Consider the following 27,705-nt stretch of genomic DNA (forward strand, 5'->3'; position numbering starts at 1 on the left):
CTTTTTAATGTGTCGTTTCTTTTTCCACAATGTAGATACTGTGTAGTGGAGCCAAGCATAGCATGGTACCGTGCAGCAAAATTCCCTAAAACTCAACTGAGTAGTTATACTCGTTTATTGACAGACATACCAAACTTTTCCGTACCTTTCCTCTCCAACAAGACCGGTACAGTGTAGCAAGCATTCCTTTAAAGTGCAAACATGTCACTTCCTTCTTTGCAGCAACAGGCTATATATTAAGACAGCCAATAGGAGATAATGTACCAAGACCTAGTAGAAATAAAGTGTGACAGACCATTCAGGCTTCACTTTCAAATACCACACATGTCTGAAACTTCCTTCATACCAGGATATTAGCAAGGAAAAGTTTTATGGTAAACACATAGCATTTTGGGAATTATGTGTATTTGCTTTCTTGCTGAGAGATGTAAAGATTAATACCACTCTCATGTCTGTTTGGTAAATATGAAGCTACAGCCAGCATCCAGTTAGCTTAGCTTAGTACAAAGACTGGAACCGTGGAAACAGCTAGCCTCGCTCCGTCCAAAGGTAACTAAATCTGCCTACGAGCTCCTCTAAAGCTCCCTAATTAACATGTTGCAAGACATGAGAGTGGCGTCAATCTTCTCATCTAACTCCCGACAAGACAGGAAATACGCATATCCCCCAAAATGTCAAATCCCTTTAAATGTTAATTCCCTTGTAAAGTTCTTTAACAGTCGAATACAAAGTCAAACCATCAAAGGAAGGTCCCTGTATTCAGTGATGAGTGTCCTGTCCACACAGCTGATCTGGTGGAAGCTGTGAGGCTAAAGTTTAATAAACTGTAAATACCATTTGTGGTTCTGTGTGTTACTGTCTGCCTTGATGAGAAGTAGTGCGTAGCATGTGGCTCTAATTGTTCCTCTACATTACCTTTTCCACATTCAACAGATCCTGAACACAGCGATGACAGGATTCAGTTAGGTGTCATGCATGAGATCTCTTGCTCGCACGTGTGAGCAGTGAGCACAGTTGCTGTTCCCTCAGTTTACTCTGTTTTATCGCCTGTGTGTTCTCAATCCAAAGTTGTTTGTTCTTTATAAGTTGAGTTCACGTCTAGAAGTCAAAAGTCCTACTAACATTTTCTGTCAGACTTCTAAACAATCAACCGCAGCCTTTTTTTAAACCATACATGCTTCAGGATTTACAAATATGTTGTGGGCATTCATCTGGTGATTCACAAGAGTGACACATTTTTCATGATTATGATTTTCAGTTGTGGTTGGGGAAGTTTTAAAGTCCAAGCAAAACCAAGAGGGAAGGCAGTGTTTGCTACAAAATCCTTTAAATTCGGGTTCCAGAAAAGACCAGCTGGATATCAAAATGACACAGAAGGTTCCACTCAACCAGATGAAAACAGTCCTGCTAATACATAAATGAAAACTCTTAAGCCCCTGCATGCCTTAACTAACAGCCAGCATCACTGTCATCCACCCCCACTGTGGTATCTAGGTTGATATATTTCCTCCCTCATGTTGTCTGAGGCTATACTCTTTCCAGAGGATTAAATAACATTGAGATTAACAGTTCAAAGGTCGGCGTAATGCAAATCCATAGGCTTAGGCAATCCCAATACTCCATTTAGATACTTTAATTCCTGTAGGTCATGATGTCTATCCTTCACTTGCTGGGAAGAAAAAGCCTGGTTTGCATTTAGCAATACAACATTAGGTCAAAAGTGGGACACAATTAGCACAGGATGTACTAATGTAATGTGCATAACTAGAAATCCATCTATCCATCCATCCATCCATCCATCCGTATGGCGCGTATCCACTATGGAACGCTAAGGAGCTTGGTAGGTCTACTATGGTCCTTCAGTGACTCCTAAGTTGACTACAGATGAGTGCTGCGTGGAGGGAAGCCAGACACATGTTGACCACATTGCTGCCGCAGAATAACAGATAAATAACCGCAGATGTGTAGACACAGGAGAAAGCAGAGAGAGAGAGGGAGAGAGAGAGAGAGAGAGAGAGAGAGAGAGAGAGAGAGAGAGAGAGCAGAAGAGAGAGGAGAAAGGAACTTAAAAGAGAGGGGAGGTTTCAAAACTCTGTGGCTAAAAGATGTTATCTGAAATATTGAATGGAGTAAGAGTTCCCGGGCGGATGCATTTAAAAAGCGGGTGAATATACAGTTTATGGAGGGCATGTGTGTCATGTCACTGAGGGAGTGCACTGTGGTTATACAGAAGTTTAAGCCCATTGTATTTCAATTTAGAACTGATTATTGTTTCACATACAAAATATGAAAAGACTGGATTAACCATAACCATCTAAAAAATTCTGAAGGCACGCTTCCCCGTGCACTTCCATTTTAGCCTGGTGAATGTGTGTGTGTGATGTGATTCATTGGTTTAGTTATAGCGCTGGTGGCCCAGGCCTGGCGCCAGGACTCGTGGTTACAGATCTGTTTACTTTTGTAGGCTGGCAGGAACATGAGATTTCCTCTGGGTGTACTGCGGCTGGGCGACCTGCAAACAGCATGGCCCTTCAAGTCCTTCGCTGCTCCCACTACAGGCTGCTCCCCCCCAACCCACACACACACACACACACACACACACACACACACACACCTTCCTCTTTCAGATCACTTGGTCTGAGGGTAACCCCAGAACCCCAACACACACTCACACAGAGAATGACAAGGGTTCAATGAGCCATCATGGACACACACGTTTTGCATTGATGGTAACAAACATATGCTTGTGTACACACACACACACACACACACACACACACACACACACACACACACACACACACACACACACACACACCCACACACACACATGCTTCTTCATGCTGCTCCGCCTACGTGACTTATAAGAATGCCAGTGGATCTTATGGATCTTATGGATTATCTGGAGTTTGACTTATCCCATTCCTTGACACAGAGGAAGGCCTTGTTCTGAGATCGTCAACAAGACTAATCTCAAAGTGGAGCCTCCACTCATAACAGGCAGAAATCCAAGAGTGAAAAGAAATGTAATTTAGTTTTGTAAGTGTAGACCGAATCACTGTGACGTAGCGCTAATACAAAAATCACTTCCGGGTAGACAAATGGCAGTCGATTTCTATTGCTGAGATACGTGAAATCGGCAAACTTGTTAACGTAACTGTAACTTTTAATACACGGGGGTCCGAGCTATCTGACGTTTCTGCTGTGCTTATTTTATGTCCTGTGTTGCTTTGCTAGGGTCTTTGATAGACCAAATCATCCACACCAAAACATCTCACTGCCGGTAAAGGCTGTTTTATGGTTGTGCGGAGGCTCCACGCAGAGCTTTCGCCGTAGCCTACGTAAGTGGCCTAATGTTTATACTTGTGCGTTGGTGTGTGCGTCGAGCTGGCATGTGTGTGTGTGTGGAGAGTGAGTGATAGAGCGAGGGATCAGTGAGAGAGTGACGGCGGTTAGCTCTGGAGCGAGTAGCGACTCTAGAGTCATAGTGAGAGAAACAAAGTGTCTCCCCTGTGCTTTCTGACCACGGTGGGAAATCTGTGCCAGGAAAAGTTAACCCTCTCCTTGATTTGATGTTGTTTATGGAGAAGGAGAACCAGGAAATGAGTCGGGGGGGGGGGTGGCACGGCCGAGAGACGTGCGTCGCCGCAATGTGTAGTTTAATTTTTCGAGAGGTCTGGCGTAGACGCCGAGGGGTCTGCGGGGGTACGCCGTCGATTCAACGCAGAAGCATAAATCAGCCTTAACTGCTAGTTTGGGTGTTATCATTTTTCTTTAGACATATGAAAGCATCAAACATGCATTTTAGATGAATGAGATGAGAGTAGGGCTGGGTCGATATATCGATATTACATCGATATCGGGATCTGAGACTAGATATTGTCTTAGATTTTGGATATCGTAATATGACATAAGTGTTGTCTTTTACTGCTTTTAAAGGCTGCATTACAGTAAAGTGATGTACTTTTCTGAACTTAGCAGACTGTTCTAGCTCTTCTATTATTTGCCTTTTCCCCACTTAGACATTATGTCCACATTACTGATGATTATTTATCTAAAATCTAAGTGTGAAGATATTTTGTTAAAGCAGCAATTGTCAACCCTAGAATATCGCCGCAATATCGATATCGAGGTATTTGGTCAAGAATATCGTGATATCTGATTTTCTCCCTATCGCCCAGCCCTAGATGAGAGTATATCCAGTTCCTCGTCCCTGTTTGCTCAACGCTGTTCATTTGTAGGCTATGTACGGGACAGGACGCAGGAATTTTCTACACCAGAAGTTATTGTAAACAAACATTGTGATTGGGTCTATTTTATTATAAACCAAAGTACTGGACAAATCAAATGTTTGACCTGATGATGGTGCTATAGAAAGAGAAAGAATCACCAAAGAGAGTAGGATTTCTCCTTTGGGGGACCATGAATGTGTGTACAAATGTTAAAGGCAATCCATCCAATAGGTGTTGAGATATTTCAGGAGGCACTTTCCTGGAGCAAAGTGGCAGGCCGACACTGCCATCCATAGAGTCACTAGCATGGCTGAAAATGTATAAAACTATGACATGTACATTATTGGCTTACATTCACTTGCAGCTGTTATATGTAAAAGTACAATATTATTCTGTATGATGTGGAGTGTCAAAATGTCTTCTCCTCTTTAATTCTTTTCATGTTCCTCAATCTTACAGACCGAGTACAGGGAAATTGTTTTATCAAGCAAGAACAATATCCAGCCCGATAAAGCCAACACTGGACACCAATATCCTCAGAGAAGTCTGAATAACTGACATTCTTTGGATGAACCAGACTCTTACAAACTTGTGTTTGTTTACTCATGTCCAGTGGCAGTCTTAATTCTCTCTCTCTCTCTCTCTCTCTCTCTCTCTCTGTTGATAATATAATCAAAAGAGCAGCCAACACAATACCTTTGGACATGAGAGGGGCCTGCAGATCCAGTAGTACTGAGGCGGCAGACAGCCAGCCATAACAACATCAAACAGCCCCTAGCCTCCAGCTTTTAGACAGAGCCAAGACCCTGGACCAAAAATATGATTGCTTGTTCTTTTTAAGATAAGAATGCAGACAAGCTTGAAGATTATTGCGAACAATATGTACAGGTATGAAGTAGCCGTAGAGGTACAAGTGGATGGATGGTAGCAAACAAGTTAGAAGAAAAGTGGTACTTTAGGTCAGATGAGGTTTCTGGGACGCCTTAGATCAGAACGTGAAAGTCGTTTGAATGTGCAATGCGCAGGCATGTGTTGACATTAGAAAACATCGAAATCTGTCTTAGTTCTCTTGTGAGTCTACGGTTCATGTTCTGTAAGAAAGAAAACAGAGATTGGAGAAATACTGGGAATTCAAGAAACTGACATAGAGCACCCCCTGCTGGTCACCATAGCTAAGTACACAGGCTTTAATGAACACTGGACTTCATGCTACTGTGCTCAAAACAGCGGAGATTACCACACCACCTCATTCAGAATAACAAAACTTCATATTTGAGAGGATTTCTTTCGTCACATTTAAACAAAAAAAAATTTCACTCTAGAATCACATATGTTATTTGGCTGCAACTAAGTTATTTTCATTAGCGCTTAACCTTTCGCAATTAATTGATTAGTTCTATAAAATGTGAAATAGTGAAATATCACACTTTCCTATCACAACTTTTTTTTGTTGCTTTATACCACCCCAGACATTAACAATGAATTGCCAATTACTAATCGATGAGTCACCAAAATGTTTTTGCTTAATTTTGTCATCAGTCGATCGGCAGGGTTAAATAGAGATGACACCAACATGAACACAAACTTCAGATTTGTTGTAGAAATCCTGTTTTACTTCCAGTGTCCCCATCTTTGCCTTAAAATAAGTGGACTGAGGAATGCACTACATGCATTTTGACATAGAAGTGTAATGTTAGTAATTCTGTGACTCTGAAAAGCTATTAACAGCCTTCTTTACCGTGTATAAATAATCCTATAGTGTGTGCATATATCACCACCGACGGGCTGAGATGAAGCTCAGATTAGCGTGCTGTTCATTACTTTAGGCTTTGTGTCAGCCTAAAGAATGTTAAGTTGGTGAGCGGCTGAGTTTGAGAAGAGGACATGATGAGCTTTTTTGGGGGGTTTATCTGTTAAAGTGACAGCAGTATTTGATCACCAAGAAGGCTGTACTCACATTTAGAGACCTCAATTAGCTATAATCAGTCATAAATAACATTTGTTATCATATGGATGACTGTATTTCCTCCTACAAAAATGATGCTGTACAGGCTAATGTGTCAGGGAAAACGAGGGAATGCATCAGAATGCAATCAATTTTTGGCCATTTTTAAAGAATAACTTTTAAGCAATTTAAGAAATTGGATTTTGTGCCTTTCGTGCTTACTTTGTCACAGCCTTTTAGCAATGCAGAGTGTGTTTAATGATGAGCCAATATATTTACACGAGCAAACATAAGTGCACAATTTGATTCACAATGTCCATCTGCATCACTTAGCCTATCATTTCTGTATGCATCTCTTTATTAAGCCTATATGGGATTCAGTATTGACACAAACAGTTACGCTGTTATTGCAGTGCTCCTGGAGACGAGTGTAATTGTATAAACCGAGGGAGGGTTCTGATGTGTGAAGTGCATCTATCTACGTAGTTGTAAGCTCCGATTGGCAATACTGGTCCTGTTTTCAGTCATGGAGGAATCCCCTGAAACTGATTGGTGAGGGATGAACTCTGAGGTGCAAAGCAGTACAATTTGGTTAAAAGTTTTGAAGTCGTGAAAACTTCTAAACTCTACTGACTAAACTTAACTCAACACCATGTTTATCATAAACTGAAGTTTACAAGGTACAGTTCCACATAGGCCTTCTTCTGCTTAATTAATGAGGCATAATAGCTCAGAGAAAGTTCTGAAGAAATAGCTTAATGATGATAATATTATTAATGATCCCTACCAAACTCAATGACAAAACAGCCACTTTAAAATAGATAGGATGAAAGGCTATAGTTTTTACTGCCATCAAGCCCCAACTTTTTTAAGACATATTTGTCTCAATAACTATAATCAGGTCTAAACGTGTCTGTACTAAAACCTGAGTGTTCCTAATGATGGCTCAGTGTTTAGGACTTCAATATAGCTGAAATACACTGACTGTAGGCTACTCATTTCTGATGCATTTTCACTGTCTTACAAGTGCAACAATGAGTTTAATTTTTGAAAACATCTAAACTCTTCTTTTTATATATATTTTTTTCTCTGGTTGTCAGTATAAAAAGTTTCATATAAAAAATATTTTTTTTATAATATTTTTTTAGTGTTCTGGCAAGACTAGCAGCAATTGCATGTCTGCCACTGATAGAGACTGATTAAGCATAACTTCCTGGTGATGGTGAGTACTTACAAGCTCTTGCAAATGACTGTTTTGCTGCGACATTTTGGTTGTAAAGGCGAGCAGGTTACAGCTAACGTTAATGTATATACCCTTACTTAGCTGTTAGCAAGCTAATGTGCCAATAATAAAACCTGTAATGGCTAACGTTACAATTGGTGTAAAGCTAATTTGCCAATTAGAATTATTCACAGCACGTTAGTAATAAAAACATCATTATTTCGTTGGTACCGGCTTACCAACAACACCACTGACGTCCAACGGTAAAACTGATAAGCCACGTTAAAGCAGTAAACAAACTCGCGTCTGAAAGTGAAAAAGGTTAACCCGGCAGGCCCCAGCGAGGATCGAACTCGCGACCCCTGGTTTACAAGACCAGTGCTCTAACCACTGAGCTATGGAGCCCGAACTAGCACTATCATGACTACAATGAAAATTTGAAGGTGTGAAAGGTAATCCGGAAGTCGTTTTGTCGCAGTTACTGACCTGGAGAACTTCACGAACGAGTCTAACAGACTTTGGACTAGCTTTCTGGCGGTCTAACGTTACAGTCTATTGAGCTTGAGTCACCAAAATGGCAGTTTTCCATGTAATTTTGAGCTGGACTGCTTTGTTTCTGCTCTTACTGATTTTCATATCGTTTCTTGGTTATTGCTTATATGTTAAACACATTCATAGGAAATATGACCACATACCCGGGCCACCGAGAGACAAGTAAGTTAACGTTAAGTGCATGGTGGTTTGTCGTTAAGTTGATTCTAGCGATAACGTTGTTAGTTTTCTTGTCACCTAGCGAGCTAACATTAGCTAACTAACTATTGTGTTGTTGACATTACCTGGCACTTTTTGATTTTTTCGCCCACAGTTTTCTCTTCGGACATTCACCAACCTTTTTAAGGTTAATGAAAAAAGACGACATCATTCACGACAAGTTTCTGGAATGGTAAGCACAATTATGTTTCATGCATTTGCTTAAGACAAAAGTAGGTTATGTGAATATCACAACATAACACTTAAATGAAAAAATGTCAACTCAGAACAAACGCCATGCAGGCCCTGTGTACCAGATATAAAACAAAATGGTCTAAAAGTCAAGTCTAAAACTTGTTTAAAACCTGAGCCAGGTAAAATGGCTGCAATGTGGTTCCATCACGGTGTTAGCAAAGCCCGTCTACGGAAAGCCGTTCCATTCCCTATTAAGCCCCATTGTACCTACTTTGGTTGCAGTTCCACCAGAGTTCCACTGGGGGTGATCACGGTCCAGTGCAAAATGAATGGGACTCTATGGAGCTAGACGGCTAAATTTGTCTCTTTCGCCTGATTGTCGTTGAGAAATCTCAGATTTGATTGTAGTTTTTGCAAGTTCAACATGGATTATAGGTCAAAAGTTGAATGAACGAGTACTTATGCCCTTTTGATTTGTTACAGGTTGAGTCGTTGTTGCCCATAACACGCTAGCATTCTGCTAATGAATGCTGATTGGTCAGTGAAGGACTGATTACGATCGGAGATCCCGCTTGACAGCATCCGAAGCAGAACCAGAATGCCAGAGTGAATATTTCGGCGTGGTCTTTAAAACATTAGCAAACCTCTTTCTAGCACTTGTATTGACAGGGAGAGTCTAATCTGTCAGCTGTGTTGTCGATGCCTCGAGAGAAAAAAGGAAGCGAGTCAGAGCTTGCCGTAAAGCAGAATCTCTGGCCGTATATGTGTATGACGTCATTGACATTTTAAAAGGCTTTTTAGAACAAAAAAGCCACTTTAAAAAAATCTAACACCCAGCAGTGTGTATTTTCTTAGCCTCCCCTTTCAAATGCAACATTCAAAATACTAGACAAAAAATTATATCCTGAGAAAAGTGGATTTTGAGGGGTATAGCTCCATAGAGTCCCATTCATTCTGCACTCGCCTGTGAGCGCCCCCTATATGGAACTCTGGTGGAACTGCAACCAGTTCAGAAGCCGGAAGTAACGAGAGAGTGGAACTTCTTCCCATATTAGAAATTCTTTGGTGTTAGCAAGTCAGAATTACATCTCATATCTGTTCTATGATGGTACCTAGGTAGCAGCTGGGACCTGACTTGACGGTGTTGGTTCAGATTTTTTGCATTGGATTTTCTGATATTCTGGTGAAAGACGGATGTGATGTAAACTATAGTGCTTAACCCGTGGTGTGCTAGTTAGTTACCTGTAATAACGATAATATGACATGTCATTCACAGGGCTGAGACATATGGGCCTGTTTGCAGAATAAATGTTCTGCATTACGTTGCGATCATTGTGACCTGCCCAGAAGCGACCAAGGTAAACACAGCACCTTACAGTAGTTATATAACCAGCAGTTGCATAAGCATTGCACAGTAAACAGTGTAAAAGTGCGCATAAAGACAGCTATAGTCCTGCTTTGGTAAAAAATGTCCCTACAGTGCCAACTATTGTCCTTTTGGGTAAAAATGGATAAGCATATATCTTGATAATATTAACATTAAAAACACCTTGCCTTTCAATCTTCCCTCTTGTGATTGGCTCTGTTTCAGGAGATCCTGATGTCCCCAAAGTATCCAAAAGATATATTCTACAGCAAAATCTTCAACCTGTTTGGTCAAAGGTAATTTGTCACACTATCAGATTAGTTATACTTTCCATACTTTTTCATAACAGTGTAATCTGTCATACTGTCAATATGTTACATTTCTGAACTGACAACAACTTAAATGTTTTCTGTATGTGAGTATTATCAGCCCACTTTAGTTTGGTTCCCTTTACTGTTCTGTTATGCCGAATCATTTACAACCTTATATAGCTATTTTGAATGTCCTGTGTTCCATGTCTCTTTTCAAGGTTTCTAGGTAATGGCCTGATAACAGCAAGAGATCATGAGAAGTGGTATAAACAGCGGCGGATCATGGACCCTGCGTTCAGCAGCTTGTGAGTTATTTAATAATCACAAAGATAGAATCAACTATCTGCTCAACCTTCATTTTATATTCAGTGTTTGCAATCATTGTAGATTCTGTTTAGATTGTGGGTATCTTTTGCTCTTGTTTCTTTTGGAGAACATTGTCCAATTGTATGTCCTGCTAGTCCACTGTCTAAAACTACTACATTTCCAGGTATTTGAGAGGTCTAACCGGCACCTTCAACGAGAGGGCAGAGAAACTGATGACTACACTTACAGATGTCGCTGATAACATGACAGAGGGCAGCATGCTCCACCTCATGAACTCTTTTACCCTTGATGTTATTGCTAAGGTATTGTGCTATAGTCTGTTTTACATCTTCCGCAGCAGTAATGATCCAAAAAGTTTTTCTTGCATGTGACAAAAGCACCAGCTTATGACGAAAGTAAAAAAAAAAAAGAAATGTATAATCAAGTTGTAACTACCTTATTTTCTTGATAACTCTCAGGTTGCATTTGGGGTGGATTTAGACCTGCAGAAGGATAGATTAATTTTCCCTGAAGCCATCGAGACATGTCTGAAAGGGATGCTCTACATAGCCAGAGACATCTTCTATGAGGTATGACTTCACTACACATTTGTGAGGAGTTTGTGTGGTGACGATATTATAAACTGTTTGCGATCCTCAAATCTTGCATTTCCAGTACAAGCTGAAGAACCGACCATTCATTAAGAAAGTGAGGGAAGCTTGCCGCCTGCTGCGCACAACTGGAGCTAAGTGGATTAATGACCGAAAGACTGCCATGCAAAACGGCGATGACGTCCCCAAGGACATCCTCACACAGATCATCAAATCAGCTGGCAAAGGTAACAGGAGGAGGTTTTCAGATGTTGTATAATGTCCTCCAGGTTTTTATGGTTGATCGTATGGTCATGTTTTGCCTGGACACTGTGACAAAGGCAAATAGAAAGACTACATGTGAACTACAAGCATCTTTATCTCAACATGTCATGTGCATCGTTACCATTCCATAGTATTAGATTTGCAGAGCAGAAGTGCAGTGTTAAGCTACTACCTGTTCACAATCAGATACAGTAGATAGGACAGGCCAGTTAATATGCATGTATAGATGAGTTCAACTTTCAGTCAAACATGGATTTTAATGTTACAGATTATATGATAAGATAACTAGATATATTGGTTTACTTGTTTGAGGTTCTTTTCTTATTATTCCAGAGGAAAGCATGACTAAAGAAGACGAAGAGTTGATGTTGGACAATTTTGTGACATTTTTCATTGCGGGTGAGTCTGTGTCATCTCTGCTTTGATGTGTGAAATGATCCAAAAAGAAGCTTGAAGCTGTGCTTCATAGAGAGGCTAACAATGTTAAAGGGACACTTTCAATAAAACATATTTCCCTCTTACCTAGAATAGGAACTATCCACCAGTTTAGGTGTGAATTCTGGACACATTGGGAGTTAAATTGATTGATTGATTGATTGATTTCTGGATCAAGACGATAAAACAGTAATCCAAAGGATGACATGCTAAAGTAAAATACTTATTTCCAGCACGGTCCTTGGTGTTATACACAGGAAACAATAGACAAGAAGCAGACAAAATCAGACTATAAAGACATACAGTATTAGGGGGGGGGGGGGAGACATCACATAAAACAAAATAAATAAGAAAAAAAGTCCTACATTTTATTGTGTTTTTGATGAACTGTTCCTTTAAGCACAACTTTGGGGTTTTGAAGGTAATGTTCTAATATTTTAGGGCAAGAAACAACTGCTAATCAACTGGCTTTTTGCATCATGGAACTTGGGAGACATCCTGACATTCTGGAGAAGTAAGAACCAAAAATGAGGTTTCACATTGTCGCTTTTGAATAATGGTTTCTTCAGTTGGTTTTTATTTCTCAGAGCGAAGAAAGAGGTGGATGATGTCATTGGGATGAAACAGGAGATCAGTTATGATGATCTGGGGAAACTGGTCTACCTCTCACAGGTACATGAAGTTAGGAAAAAGATGGTTTAGCTCTTTAGGAGTGAAGCATGTTGTGAATCACTGGCCCAATCCCAAAGTGAGCCCTGAGGACTAAGGACTAAAGACTCACAGACTTAATTGATCTCAGGTGCTAAGTGAGTGAGTATAAGTATAAGTGTTCTTGTTTTCAATATGAAAAATGGCTCCATCTACAGATGACACGCTAAACCAAGATTTGCCTCCTCTCTGTAATTCTACTACTACTTGAATACATTTTATTTTTTAAGGAATTGACCTGAGATCACACTGTAACTCCTCCCAGGTACTGAAAGAGACTCTGAGGATGTACTCGACAGCTCCAGGCACATCTCGTGATGTACTGGAAGACATTGTCATTGATGGAATCCACATACCGGGAGGAGTCTCATGTTATGTGCGTACATCTAAAGCAGGAAGTGTGTCAGAACCCAAAAGGTTTTATAGTTAGTTTTTTATTTATTTATGTACATAAGCACAATGGCACCTATCACTTAAAGCCCATGTTGCAGGTTAACCACCACTGTTGATTAATGGATACATAAAGTACTCAACATATGTATATCATTGTTAAAAATGTCACCAAATAGTGTTAAAGGCCAGTTTTTAGTCGTTTAGTGGGTTTTTTAACGCAATTCGGTGATGACGTCACGTTGGGGAGACGTGCCTCAGCCTAGTACTAGAACTATGGTGACAGACTGGGATGAGGAAGAGGTGGAAGAGGTGTTTTTACTGTCAGTGAATAGCACCGAGTGAAAGTCAATGTATTCTTTATATTTAGTGACAGTGATCATGTCGGTAGCTAGTTCAGATAAGTACTGGTAATCTAGCTAGATCTAGAAATAGAAGGCATCATGCTAGCTATGGGCTAACTTGCCAGTCAGTCCTACCTGTGAAATCCCCCGACGTTGTAAACACATTTTCGATTAGATATCTCACGTTTTGATGGACCCTACTAGCTCCAGTAACAACATATTTGCCTAGTGTTCATTTATTACTTGGATGGGGATGCTGTTCGGCTTTTCACAAGTTTAGACAGCTAGCTAAAGCTACGCCGACGTTTTGCTAACGTTAGCGCAACAGCGTTAGCCTAGACGGCTAGGTAAATATTACGACTGCCTTCGTTTCCTATATCTGCGTCCACGTTGTCAACATAAGACATGTGGCGTTAGTGCTCCTTTTGTACCATAATTGTATTGAAAGAAATGTTAAGCTTCGCTCCTACGAGATGGGTGGGTTTTTGTTAGCTACGTTACACACAAAGTTAACTGGCTATAGTTAGCCTGTGCTAGCGGAATTAGCTAACGTTGCGTAGCCAGCCAGCAGCTTCGGCAGTAGTTCCGGCGAGCTAACCACGACAGCTAACGCATCCACAAGCGTCTCTATTTCAAACATCACTGCAGATTGACTGCGGCGACAATACTGTTGTGGTTAGCTTACCTATTTTATTAACTACTACCGATTGCCGAAGTTGCTGGCTGGTTACGCAACATTAGCTAATTCCGCTAGCATACAGGCTAACTATAGCCAGTTAGCTTTGTATGTAGCTAACAAAAACCCACCCATATCGTAGGAGCGAAGCTTAACATTTCATTCAATACAATTATGGTACAAAAGGAGCACTAACGCCACATGTCTTATGTTGACAACGTGGACGCAGATATAGGAAACTCCAAAGGCAGTCATAATATTTACCTAGCTAGCAGTCTAGGCTAACGCTGTTGCGCTAACGTTAGCAAACGTCGGCGTAGCTAGCTGTCTAAACTTGTGAAAAGCCGAACAGTATCCCCGTTCAAGCTGTGTTTCACTTTCCCTCCAATATTATTATACACATAATAAAGACACATGGACTCGGTCGAGACCAAAAGCCATATTTTGCAACACCAGTGGCACATAGACAGTGAACAGAGATGGGGCTTTCGTCTGTCGTCTCCCCAACGTGACGTAGTGCAATGCATTGTGGGGGAAAAGAGAATCATTGCAAACCGCTGTAAAATAGTACTACTTTTTTGTATTTTATTCCGTTTTGTGATATCCACTGTATTTGATGTTGTTGGGTAACAGTTTAAATGTAAAATAAACCCTGCAACATGGGCTTTAAAAAAAAAAACACCCACTCTGACCAGCCTCACAACAACACTGCTCTCCAAACACCAATCAGACTCAAGCAAATTATAACACAATGTAAAGAAATCTATCTGGAACATTGGAAAGAAGAAACTAAAAGCCAAAGTAGATTAGAATGTTATGTGGCCCTCAAAAGAGATTATGAATTAGCAGAATATCTCTCTACTGTCAGAGATAGAATGCAGAGACATATCCTAACCAAGTACAGGCTCAGTGACCACAAACTGGCAATCGACAGGAAGACACAAAAATCATGGCAACGGGAAGAAAACAGAACATGTAATATCACTGTTTGACAGGTGAGGTTGAGACAAAGCTGCACTTTCTCCTACAATATACAACCTCTAGTAACACAAGGAACATTCATTTTAACAAGTTCAACTCTGTAATCTCAGATTTTAAAGAGCTCAGTGACTTCTCAAACTTAAAAATACTCCTGGGAGAAGGAGACAGGGCATATCTTGCTGCCCAAAATGTATCAACATGCCCCAACCTGAGGGACAGTGAATATTGATCTGCTATCAAAATTTTTTGAAATTCAGTTCAGCTCCCATGCGACTGGGAGAATGGAGAAATTCTTCAAGGACCCGCTGACATTTGATCCAGACAGATTTCACCCAGATGCTCCCAAGTAAGTAGCATACAAGTTTTCACAAAATGACGCATTTTATTTTTAGTCTTAACATTTTAGGACACTGATCGTTGTCCCAGATTAAAGAAGGGGAAATATTGTACATTAAGTGATGTTGTCTCTTATCTGTTTTACAAGGCCGTATTATTGCTACTTCCCCTTTGCACTCGGCCCACGCTCATGCCTAGGACAGAACTTTGCTCAGGTGGGTGATGTCATAAATAGTCAACACACACAAAAACATAACAACGCATGAAATTAACTCAGTGTGTGTGTTGGGGCGATTGCAGATGGAGGCTAAAGTGGTGATGGCCAAGCTGCTCCAGAGGTTTGACTTCCCCCTTGTGCCGGGACAGACCTTTGATATAGTGGACACTGGCACACTCAGGCCAAAGAGTGGAGTGGTGTGCTCTGTCAGACACAGGGATCAAAACAAGTAAATGGTCTTACAGGGTCGTATAACATAAGAAGAAACAAAAATGGTTCACGTGGTGTGTGTGGGTTTTTGGGTTACTTAGACTAGCTTACTGCCTGCAGCTTTGTACTCCTGCCTTAGCCAAAAGCATCTTATGCTGCAGAGTTGTTTTATCACTTTTCTGTGAATGTTTAGCCTTTATATAGAAAATATTATTATCATGAAACAAACAGTATATCTCTATAGTTTTCTGTATCTGTTATTACTGGCCACTAATAAGCATATGGGGAAACAACCACTTTTCCTTCTGTTATTAGTACTTGAATTTGCTGTAACTAGCCCTTTGTATCTCAGTGTAACTGCTCTTCTATACCCACTAAGCTTCTAAACTTGTTTTGTGCCTTTAACACTGACATACAAATGCTGAATTAAACATTTTTAAACTAATGAAAATAATATAACCATTTGACACATTATTTTTTAGAATCAGCTTTATTGGTTTTGTACACATACAGATGTTTTTCTGCTGCAAAAAATAACTTTGTTTGTTTTGCACTTCAATAAACTAATGATTAATTTAATGCCTGACAATGTGATTTTATTCCAAGCTGTTTATGTACTCAACCTGCTGTGTCTGGCTGTTACTGACAGTGTACACACGGGGGCGATGTGACCTTGCAAAACAAATCTAAAAAGCACCTGTTAAGATACAAATTCATTAGAACTCTTCTTAGTTTAATTTAGGAAATTTTTCATTTCTTTTTTTTTTTTAGATGTAATAAAAGTTGTTGAGTGGGGAATTACTTAAAAAACAGTTTATTTGCTTAGAAATGAACAAATACAAAAAATAACTAGCTTTTACTAATAACAGTTTGTAAATAGTACAAGCTAAATATATACTACACAAAACTATTTAAATATGTTTATTATTGTGTACAGTTTATGGTAATTAATTACTTTTTAAAATAGGCGTTCTGTAGTGCTATTTTTTTTTAATGAATATGAATGTGTTTTTCTCAGTCCTGAACTCTATACTATATACAGTATATATCTCTATATATATAGATATATCTATATATCTATAACTCGTTAAGATATTTCCAGCATATTGATTCAGAAAAAGGTAGAAATAGGTGCATAAAAATTCACCAGAATGCAGGAAATGAAGTGTTTTAATGCTAAAATTTGACATGATAGTATTATAATATAGATATATTGTACTTCTTTGTGGTTGAGCTCTCAAAAGACACATATTTAGGGCGGCACAAAATGAGGAAAATATGCGATGTAGAACATCACGATAACGATATTACTAGCGATAAATAAACCGATATTAAAGTGTACTTAGTTCTGCATTCCTGCTGCTTTCAGTATTCTGCTAAAATACAACGAATTGCTCGTTGAATTTAAAACAAATAAAAGGAAATCATTTGCAACGTTCTTCAATTGAACAAATTGGACATTGAATTGAATATAAAAGGCACCACTTAAAAAAAGAATGGCTTGCAGCCTTTTGCAATGTGTATATTGCGCAAGTTGATATTGCGATGACGATAAAAAAAACAATATATTGTGCAGCCCTTTAATGCAGCTGGCCTATTACATCTGTATACCTCTGGTTTAATTCCTCATAGATAGTACAGTCAGGATGTGTCGCATGTGATTGCACTGACAACATATGCTCATCAAAATTGGAGCTTTTAAAGGAGGGCACAAGAAAATTGATTGTTGTTGGTGGGGGTCATTCGCTGATTATCATTGTTGCCTTTTTGGATGTGGAAGAGCACTCTTGTCTGCTTATGTTAAGGCCCATTTGAAATGCATGGCACGGGACCAGAAATCAATGTCCCTGTGTTAAAGCAAAGAATTTCTAATAAGGGAAGAAGTTCCACTCTCTCGATACTTCCGGCTTCTGAACTGGTTGCAGTTGCACTATAGGGCGCTCACAGGTGAGTGCAGAATGAATCGTATCTTGTGGTAAAATCAATTTAATTCTAATTGATGCGCAACAATCGATGCATTGCGCTTGCAGGGGTGAAGCTACATTTCTCTAACAAATACTGTACACGGAATTAATGTTTCCAATAGGGAAGATATCTGCTCTATCAAATGAGATGTGTGTGTGTGTGTGTGTGTGTGTGTGTGTGTGTGTGTGTGTGTGTGTGTGTGTTGTTCGTTAGAATAACACTGGTAACACTTTACGGTAAGGGTACATGAATTATCATGGATTCATACATGAATTAATTGATGTAGGCCTATTTATTATTATGCATTATGTAATTAATGATTTATGTGTTACTGCATTTCTTTATAGCCAATGAATCATCAGGAATTGACGTGTTCATAGTCTGTCATTCTTGACCTAATACGTGAACAACACAACTAAAGCATTAGGTACATGGGCGCATCATTATGAATTAAGCATGATTATTTATTTTTCTGCAAATAATTTGGTCATCACTGTGCAAATTCGGATTTGAACACAACTTGTGCATAATGATGTACCCACCTTACCTAATGCTTTAGTTGATGTGTTGTTCATGCGTGAGGTCATGAATGAGAGGCCATGAACTCATGTCAATTCCTGATGATTCATAAGATATAAAGGAATGAAGTAATGCACAAATCATGAATTAATTCATGCATGAATTCATAATTCATGTACCCTTACCATAAAGTGTTACTATAACTTTAGTTCAAGTCTGTGGCAGCAGTTCCAAATAATTCGTTCGAAAAATACCTTTTCACAAAGTTTTCAGAGGGTGCATTTTCCAAAGGAATGCTTTAATTCTGAAAAATAAGGTTGGTCCCACACGAAAGACGGTTCAAAACGAGCTGCTGGAGTGTATAGTGTCCCTCTCTCTCTCTCTCTCTCTCTCTCCTCTCTCTCTCTCTCTCTCTCTCTCTCTCTCTCTCTCTCTCTCCTCTCTCTCTCTCTCTCTCTATCTCTCTCCTCTCTCTCTCTCTCTCCATCTCTCTCTCTCTCCCTGTCTGTCTGTCTGTCTCTCTTTAACACACACACACACACACACCCTCCAAATCAGTTCACAGTTGATGTTGTTTTAAATAGTTATTTTTCATTCATTCAAAAAAAAGTTTAAAAAAAATTCTGTTCATGTTCATTTTTACAAATCTCTACAAATGGCCAGAATATGGTTGTTCATCTCAACCCGTTCTCACTCCAAACTCGTAAAATACGGAAGTTTGGGCAGTGGCTGTCAGCGTCCGATACAACGTAAAAAGCACCCTTCAGCGTATGTGTAGAACGCACCAGGGAGCGCAGCAGCTACACGGCGTTTGAAGATGACGTAGCACTAAGTAGCGAGTAGTATGAAAGCCTGAAAACCACATAAGGAGGTTGGTTGGGGTGGTGGTGGATGGGTCAAACAACTCAGGACTTTCATCCAGGAGACTGGGGATCGTGTCCCGCGTGTTCTTCTTTTCCTAAACCCAACCGTCCTGTTCTTCTTTTCCTAAACCCAACTGTCTCGTTCTTCTTTTCCTAAACCCAACCGTCCCGTTCTTGTCCCGTGTGTCATGTAAACGTAAGCCCACCCACGACCTTTTCCTTAAGCTGACTGCGTCAAAAGTGACGCCGATAGTCCCGACCAAGCGCGTTTAGATAAAGCGCGTTTAGATATGACGCTAAAGGAGACTTTTACCGTCAATAACAACGCCAAAGGTACCTGAACCAAACGTCCGTATTTTACCCGATGGAACATGTTAATTTTTACGAATGTATACAATTGGCCAGAATATGGTTGTTCATATTTACAAAGCCATACAAATAGCTGTGTTTATCTTTCTAGAAATTATTTTCAAAGGCTGTTTTCAGGCAAAATGTCTATCACTGTTCATGTTCATTTTCACAAATGTATACAAGAGGGCAGAATATGGTAATAATTCTATACAAATAGCTTATTACCAATAACTTGCATCAATGTTTTCAGTAGCCTCTATCAAAAGTTAATGCTGGCTTGTTGTAAATTATGATCTGGTGCACATATTTCCAATTCAACCATGAGGCCTTTTTGAAGTAAGTAATTCATGTGTATATCAGAATTCTTTAGTGAAACTTAGCAGCACCTCATCATTCTGGTTTGGTCTTCAATGTGTAAAGCCAAGATGCACGGACCACACTAGGTCAAGCCTCACTTATTCATTCACTTATTTGGGACAATGTTACTTTGCTTTTATTAAGTAGCACTTTGGTGATATCCTACATTCCAGCAAATGTAGTTCTAAAGATCCACTTCTCTCAACAATTTGTCTACTTGTTATTGCAAAGCTGTTACTATTTATTGTTTAAAGTGTGCACTTCCCTTTACTCTAAACGATTATTAGGCTGCACTACCTTTGAAATGTTGTAAAGGTGGTAAAAGCTTTTGCTGATCCTGCAATCTGAACAAATACCAAGATGTTGTATTTTCAGCTGATTACATATTTCGTTTGTTTATGGAAATGCAGATTGTTTATACAGTGTTGAGGAATGTGAAATAACACCCTTGATTATTTGTATTTCTATATACCACTGTGATAACTTATTTTGCTTCTGTAAGCCAATACTTTCGAGATCAGTCAATAAATGCTTCTGGTGTTGACTTATATTCTGCCCCCGTCTTTATGTTGTTGCTGGACATATCTTTTTAAAAATGTCTCCTGTTTAGCTATTTTACATCACACAACATTTGATTAATGTAAGTAATGAATAAGTGGAATAATTCATTGTGGAGCCATGTCATTTTTGCTTATGAAGGCTCCTGGATGCTAATTTGTTACATAGCTTTCCACCTGTAATTTATGTAGCTAGAAGGCAAATCTTTCTTATGTGTGTTGCTATCTAGTGCACACAAGAGGTATCACCTAGCGACAGTAATCATCTAGCAACAAATTAATATTGTCTTGCTTAATGTACCCATTGAATGGGTCACCTTAATCATTATAAGAAAAATTGCCCCCCTTGAGAATTTTTTCAGGAGCCGCCACTGCTCGTGAGCATCACTACATCACCAAGCTTCTAGAACCAAATATTTTATGAGGGCACACAGATTAATTCCACTGTTCCACAGACGGTCATACCTCATTACCATGAGTCTGTCAGTCCATTCAGCAGCGTGTGGCTTTCAGGAACCAGTCCGATAGGTTAGTGATTCACCGCACATTAAGACGCATTAGAGCTTCAGCACAATGCATTGATTTATATGTTGCGTCACATCACAGGAGACTGCTTGCACTGGCCTCCTACATGTGTAGCCTTCCTATGTTAGTCACCCTGTAAACCAAATTAGGTTCAAATTAGCTCACTGACAAGTAATAAGAGTGTGCGTTTACACAGGGGTCTTTAGCACCTGGCCTTTTAATGTGTGTCTCTTAATATATGAGGTGCCACAGCGAGTGTGAACTCTTCCCCTTTCTTATTTAGAGACATTTCTCTCTGTCTCACTCTCTTTTTTGCAGTTTCCTCTTCTTTTACTCTTGGGGAGGGTCGTGACTCGTGACCTAAAAGCTCCCAATGAAACTGTAAAAACCTGCCGTACCAGTTGGACACTAGTGGTTGTGTGTATTTCGTCACAGTTACGCAAAGAGGCAGCGTGTTGATATTCAGGTTCTCTTGTGTGACTGAAGCATTTAGTGACAACTTCACGACCGAGTCTGAGACTGGACTAGCTTTCTGGCGGTCTAACGTTACAGTCTATTGAGCTTGAGTTACTAAAATGGCAGTTTTCCATGTAATTTTGAGCTGGACTGCTTTGTTTCTGCTCTTACTGATTTTCATATTGTTTCTTGGTTATTGCTTATATGTTAAACACATTCATACGAAATATGACCACATACCCGGGCCGCCGAGAGACAAGTAAGTTAATGTTAAGTGCATGGTGGTTTGTCGTTAAATTGATTCTAGCGATAACGTTGTTTGTTTTCATGTCACGTAACGAGCTAACATTAGCTAACTAACTATTGTGTTGTTGACATTACCTGGCACTTTTTGATTTTTTCGCCCACAGTTTTCTCTTCGGACATTCACCAACCTTTTTAAGGGTAATGAAAAAAGACGACATCATTCACGACAAGTTTCTGGAATGGTAAGCACAATTATCTTTCATGCATTTGCTTAAGACAAAAGTAGGTTATATGAATATCACAACATAACACTTAAATGGAAAAATGTCATCTCAGAACAAACGCCATGCAGGCCCCGTGTACCAGATAATAGTGCTTAACCTGTAGTGCGCTAGTTATAATTACCTGTAATAACGATACATATATGACATGTCATTTACAGGGCTGAGACATATGGGCCTGTTTGCAGAATAAATGTTCTGCATTACGTTGCGCTCATTGTGACCTGCCCAAAAGCGACCAAGGTAAACACAGCACCTTACAGTATAACCATCAGTTGCATAAGCATTGCACAATAAACAGTGTAAAAGTGGGCATAAAGACAGCTATAGTCCTGCTTTGGTAAAAATGTCCCTACAGTGCCAACTATTATCCTTTTGGGTAAAAATGGATAAGCATATATCTTGATAATATTAACATTAAAAACACCTTGCCTTTCAATCTTCCCTCTTGTGATTGGCTCTGTTTCAGGAGATCCTGATGTCCCCAAAGTATCCAAAAGATATATTCTACAGCAAAATCTTCAACCTGTTTGGTCAAAGGTAATTTGTCACACTATCAGATTAGTTATACTTTCCATACTTTTTCATAACACGGTAATCTGTGATACTGTCAATATGTTACATTTCTGAACTGACAACAACTTAAATGTTTTCTGTATGTGAGTATTATCAGCCCACTTTTGGTTGGTTCCCTTTACTGTTTTGTTATGCCGAACAATTTACAACCTTATATAGCTATTTTGAATGTCCTGTGTTCCATGTCTCTTTTCAAGGTTTCTAGGTAATGGCCTGGTAACAGCAAGAGATCATGAGAAGTGGTATAAACAGCGGCGGATCATGGACCCTGCGTTCAGCAGCTTGTGAGTTATTTAATAATCACAAAGATAGAATCAACTATCTGCTCAACCTTCATTTTATATTCAGTGTTTGCAATCATTGTAGATTCTGTTTAGATTGTGGGTATCTTTTGCTCTTGTTTCTTTTGGAGAACATTGTCCAGTTGTATGTCCTGCTAGTCCACTGTCTAAAACTACTACATTTCCAGGTATTTGAGAGGTCTAACCGGCACCTTCAACGAGAGGGCAGAGAAACTGATGACTACACTTACAGATGTCGCTGATAACATGACAGAGGGCAGCATGCTCCACCTCATGAACTCTTTTACCCTTGATGTTATTGCTAAGGTATTGTGCTATAGTCTGTTTTACGTCTTCCACGGCAGTAATGATCCAAAAAGTTTTTCTTGCATGTGACAAAAGCACCAGCTTATCACGAAAGTTTTAAAAAGAAAAGAAAAATGTATAATCAAGTTGTAACTACCTTATTTTCTTGATAACTCTCAGGTTGCATTTGGGGTGGATTTAGACCTGCAGAAGGATAGATCAATTTTCCCTGAAGCCATCGAGACATGTCTGAAAGGGATGCTCTACACAGCCAGAGACATCTTCTATGAGGTATGACTTCACTACACATTTGTGAGGAGTTTGTGTGGTGATGATATTATAAACTGTTTGTGATCCTCAAATCTTGCATTTCCAGTACAAGCTGAAGAACCGACCATTCATTAAGAAAGTGAGGGAAGCTTGCCGCCTGCTGCGCACAACTGGAGCTAAGTGGATTAATGACCGAAAGACTGCCATGCAAAACGGCGATGACGTCCCCAAGGACATCCTCACACAGATCATCAAATCAGCTGGCAAAGGTAACAGGAGGAGGTTTTCAGATGTTGTATAATGTCCTCCAGGTTTTTATGGTTGATCGTATGGTCATGTTTTGCCTGGACACTGTGACAAAGGCAAATAGAAAGACTACATGTGAACTACAAGCATCTTTATCTCAACATGTCATGTGCATCGTTACCATTCCATAGTATTAGATTTGCAGAGCAGAAGTGCAGTGTTAAGCTACTACCTGTTCACAATCAGATACAGTAGATAGGACAGGCCAGTTAATATGCATGTATAGATGAGTTCAACTTTCAGTCAAACATGGATTTTAATGTTACAGATTATATGATAAGATAACTAGATATATTGGTTTACTTGTTTGAGGTTCTTTTCTTATTATTCCAGAGGAAAGCATGACTAAAGAAGACGAAGAGTTGATGTTGGACAATTTTGTGACATTTTTCATTGCGGGTGAGTCTGTGTCATCTCTGCTTTGATGTGTGAAATGATCCAAAAAGAAGCTTGAAGCTGTGCTTCATAGAGAGGCTAACAATGTTAAAGGGACACTTTCAATAAAACATATTTCCCTCTTACCTAGAATGGGAACTATCCACCAGTTTAGGTGTGAATTCTGGACACATTGGGAGTTAAATATTACTTTTCAAGTATAATGACATAGTTATTCACAAAAATCCATGCTCTTATGTCTGTGTATTATTATCATCACCACCACTTATATTTAAGTCCTACATTTTATTGTGTTTTTGATGAACTCTTCCTTTAAGCACAACTTTGGGGTTTTGAAGGTAATGTTCTAATATTTTAGGGCAAGAAACAACTGCTAATCAACTGGCTTTTTGCATCATGGAACTTGGGAGACATCCTGACATTCTGGAGAAGTAAGAACCAAAAATGAGGTGCAAAGCTGATTCACATTGTCGCTTTTGAAAAATGGTTTCTTCAGTTGGGTTTTTATTTCTCAGAGTGAAGAAAGAGGTGGATGATGTCATTGGGATGAAACAGGAGATCAGTGATGATGATCTGGGGAAACTGGTCTACCTCTCACAGGTACATGAAGTTAGGAAAAAGATGGTTTAGCTCTTTAGGAGTGAAGCATGTTGTGAATCACTGACTCTCAAGTTAGCCTATACAATAAGTGTTCTTGTTTTCAATATGAAAAATGGCTCCATCTACAGATGACACGCTAAACCAGGATTTGCCTCCTCTCTGTAATTCTACTTAAATGTACTTGAATACATTTAATTTTTTTAAGAAATTGACCCAAGATAACACTGTAACTCCTCCCAGGTACTGAAAGAGACTCTGAGGATGTACTCGACAGTTCCAGTCACATCTCGTGATATACTGGAAGACATTGTCATTGATGGAATCCACATACCGGGAGGAGTCTCATGTTTTGTAAGTACTTCTAAAGCAGGAAGTGTGTCAGAGTTAGTTAAGTTGGTAGGGTGTGGTTTGCCGTCAGACTGGGGGGGGCTATCTGCCACATGGCGAGTAAATGTTTGTACCAAAATAGTTCTGTTTTTCATTTTGGTGAAGGTGCAGCTACTTTCTTCTGCTCCTCTGCTGTCTGCATGTCCAAGTTTCGCGGGGAGCGGGCCGACACACACAAACACTGGTGCACACACCAGACACCACCCACCACGTCACTTCTGTTTACGGATAGCTATCGTTTAACCTCAAGTCAATTAATTAGCTAGTAAGTGGTGATTTTTGGCAGCCAGCCTTCCAAAAGATAGAACAATGAAATGAAATGTTAACCGATCATTAACCATTGACCGACAAGCAGGAAACGGAGTCCCAGTTCACCTGTCGGGGAGGCTCTGACACATTTTCCGCACTCTGTGTCCGCGGACAGTTGTAGTCTTGTAGCGGTTAATGTTCTGTGCATTGTCAGACACATGTAGCCACTTTCCTGAAACCGCTTGCGAGACTGACAGGTCCACAGCAGCCCGTGGCGTTTATGTCCGAGCCTGTCTCCACAGCCTCCACCTGCAGGTTGTCAACTGTGTGGTTTGGAATGAAAGTTTGTTTTTTTGACAACGTAGTTAAGGCGGCAGGCGGGTGTTGCTTAGGCGGCCGCCTTAGCTGCAAAGTGCTGCGGGAAACCCTGAGTTAGTTTTTTATTTATGTATGCACATAAGCAAAATGGCACCTATCACTTTAAAAAAACACAAACACAACGAAAGTTGTTTTAGAATACTGACAAAGCATTAAAAAAAGGTCTCTGAAAACACCCACTCAGACCAGCCTAACATCAACACTGCTCTCCAAACACCAATCAGACTCAAGCAAATTATAACACAATGTAAAGAAATCTATCTGGAACATTGGAAAGAAGAAACTAAAAGCCAAAGTAGATTAGAATGTTATGTGGCCCTCAAAAGAGATTATGAATTAGCAGAATATCTCTCTACTGTCAGAGATAGAATGCAGAGACATATCATAACCAAGTACAGGCTCAGTGACCACAAACTGGCAATCGAAACAGGAAGACACAAAAATCATGGCAACGAGAAGAAAACAGAACATGTAATATCACTGTTTGACAGGTGAGGTTGAGACAAAGCTGCACTTTCTCCTACAATATAAAACCTCCAGTAACACAAGGAACATTCATTTTAACAAGTTCAACTCTGTAATCTCAGATTTTAAAGAGCTCAGTGACTTCTCAAACTTAAAAATACTCCTGGGAGAAGGAGACAGGGCATATCTTGCTGCCCAAAATGTATCAACATGCCCCAACCTGAGGGACAGTGAATATTGATCTGTTATCAAAATGTTCTGAAATTCAGTTCAGCTCCCATGCGACTGGGAGAATGGAGAAATTCTTCAAGGACCCGCTGACATTTGATCCAGACAGATTTCACCCAGATGCTCCCAAGTAAGTAGCATACAAGTTTTCACAAAATGACGCATTTTATTTTTAGTCTTAACATTTTAGGACACTGATCGTTGTCCCAGATTAAAGAAGGGAAATATTGTACATTAAGTGATGTTGTCTCTTATCTGTTTTACAAGGCCGTATTATTGCTACTTCCCCTTTGCACTCGGCCCACGCTCATGCCTAGGACAGAACTTTGCTCAGGTGGGTGATGTCATAAATAGTCAACACACACAAAAACATAACAACGCATGAAATTAACTCAGTGTGTGTGTTGGGGCGATTGCAGATGGAGGCTAAAGTGGTGATGGCCAAGCTGCTCCAGAGGTTTGACTTCCCCCTTGTGCCGGGACAGACCTTTGATATAGTGGACACTGGCACACTCAGGCCAAAGAGTGGAGTGGTGTGCTCTGTCAGACACAGGGATCAAAACAAGTAAATGGTCTTACAGGGTCGTATAACATAAGAAGAAACAAAAATGGTTCACGTGGTGTGTGTGGGTTTTTGGGTTACTTAGACTAGCTTACTGCCTGCAGCTTTGTACTCCTGCCTTAGCCAAAAGCATCTTATGCTGCAGAGTTGTTTTATCACTTTTCTGTGAATGTTTAGCCTTTATATAGAAAATATTATTATCATGAAACAAACAGTATATCCACATGCAGTTATGAGGATGAATTGCCCCTTGGGGATTAATGTTTTCTGTATCTGTATCTGTTATTACTGGCCACTAATAAGCATATGGGGAAACAACCACTTTTCCTTCTGTTATTAGTACTTGAATTTGCTGTAACTAGCCCTTTGTATCTCAGTGTAACTGCTCTTCTATACCCACTAAGCTTCTAAACTTGTTTTGTCCCTTTAACACTGACATACAAATGCTGAATTAAACATTTTTAAACTAATGAAAATAATATAACCATTTGACACATTATTGTTTTTTAGAATCAGCTTTATTGGTTTTGTACACATACAGATGTTTTTCTGCTTTGTTTGTTTTGCACTTCAATAAACTAATGATTAATTTAATGCCTGACAATGTGATTTTATTCCAAGCTGTTTATGTACTCAACCTGCTGTGTCTGGCTGTTACTGACAGTGTACACACGGGGGCGATGTGACCTTGCAAAACAAATCTAAAAAGCACCTGTTAAGATACAAATTCATTAGAACTCTTCTTAGTTTAATTTAGGAGATTTTTCATTTCTTTTTTTTTTTTTTTTAGATGTAATAAAAGTTGTTGAGTGGGGAATCACAGTTTAGTCAGAGGCTGATCTTCATACAGGGGCGGTTAAAGTCAGTTTTAATTCAGAAACGATTAGCAATTGGGCCAATTACTTAAACAAGAAATGAACAAATACAAAAAATAACTAGCTTTTACTAATAACGAAAAGTTTGTAAATAGTAAAAGCTAAATATATACTACACAAAACGCTTTAAATATGTGTTTATTATTTTATACAGTTTATGGTAATTAATTACTTTTTAAAATAGGCGTTCTGTAGTGCTATTTTTTT

General features: G+C 39.5%; 2 protein-coding genes and 1 non-coding gene across 5 annotated transcripts; 2 read left to right on the forward strand and 1 right to left on the reverse strand.

Moving 5' to 3' along the window:
• Window positions 1-7,731: 7,731 nt before the first annotated feature.
• Window positions 7,732-7,804, reverse strand: trnat-ugu. Its single transcript has one exon. It is a non-coding gene; the product is annotated as a tRNA-Thr (tRNA).
• Window positions 7,749-15,950, forward strand: LOC116041942 (cholesterol 24-hydroxylase-like). 2 transcript variants are annotated; one of them, XM_031288019.2, is made up of 16 exons: window positions 7,749-8,113; window positions 8,265-8,342; window positions 9,621-9,702; window positions 9,936-10,006; window positions 10,240-10,326; window positions 10,512-10,650; window positions 10,807-10,917; window positions 11,003-11,165; window positions 11,536-11,601; window positions 12,079-12,151; window positions 12,225-12,309; window positions 12,611-12,721; window positions 14,994-15,082; window positions 15,221-15,287; window positions 15,373-15,568; window positions 15,626-15,950. In XM_031288019.2, the coding sequence occupies exons 1-15, from the start codon at window positions 7,974-7,976 to the stop codon at window positions 15,520-15,522; spliced, it is 1,512 nt and encodes a 503-aa protein (XP_031143879.1). In that variant the 5' UTR covers window positions 7,749-7,973; the 3' UTR covers window positions 15,523-15,568; window positions 15,626-15,950. The 2 variants fall into 2 exon arrangements, with proteins under 2 accessions (XP_031143879.1, XP_031143878.1); XM_031288018.2 differs by having other exon boundaries at window positions 15,373-15,950.
• Window positions 15,951-21,153: 5,203 nt separating this feature from the next.
• On the forward strand, window positions 21,154-26,938 carry LOC116041943 (cholesterol 24-hydroxylase-like). 2 transcript variants are annotated; one of them, XM_031288021.2, is made up of 16 exons: window positions 21,154-21,351; window positions 21,503-21,580; window positions 21,781-21,862; window positions 22,089-22,159; window positions 22,393-22,479; window positions 22,665-22,803; window positions 22,963-23,073; window positions 23,159-23,321; window positions 23,692-23,757; window positions 24,113-24,185; window positions 24,270-24,354; window positions 24,595-24,705; window positions 26,103-26,191; window positions 26,329-26,395; window positions 26,481-26,676; window positions 26,734-26,938. In XM_031288021.2, the coding sequence occupies exons 1-15, from the start codon at window positions 21,212-21,214 to the stop codon at window positions 26,628-26,630; spliced, it is 1,512 nt and encodes a 503-aa protein (XP_031143881.1). In that variant the 5' UTR covers window positions 21,154-21,211; the 3' UTR covers window positions 26,631-26,676; window positions 26,734-26,938. The 2 variants fall into 2 exon arrangements, with proteins under 2 accessions (XP_031143881.1, XP_031143880.1); XM_031288020.2 differs by having other exon boundaries at window positions 26,481-26,938.
• The last annotated feature ends 767 nt before the right edge of the window (window positions 26,939-27,705 follow it).

The sequence above is a fragment of the Sander lucioperca genome, chromosome 19 (assembly GCF_008315115.2).
Source record: "Sander lucioperca isolate FBNREF2018 chromosome 19, SLUC_FBN_1.2, whole genome shotgun sequence".
Classification (NCBI taxonomy): Eukaryota; Metazoa; Chordata; class Actinopteri; order Perciformes; family Percidae; genus Sander; species Sander lucioperca.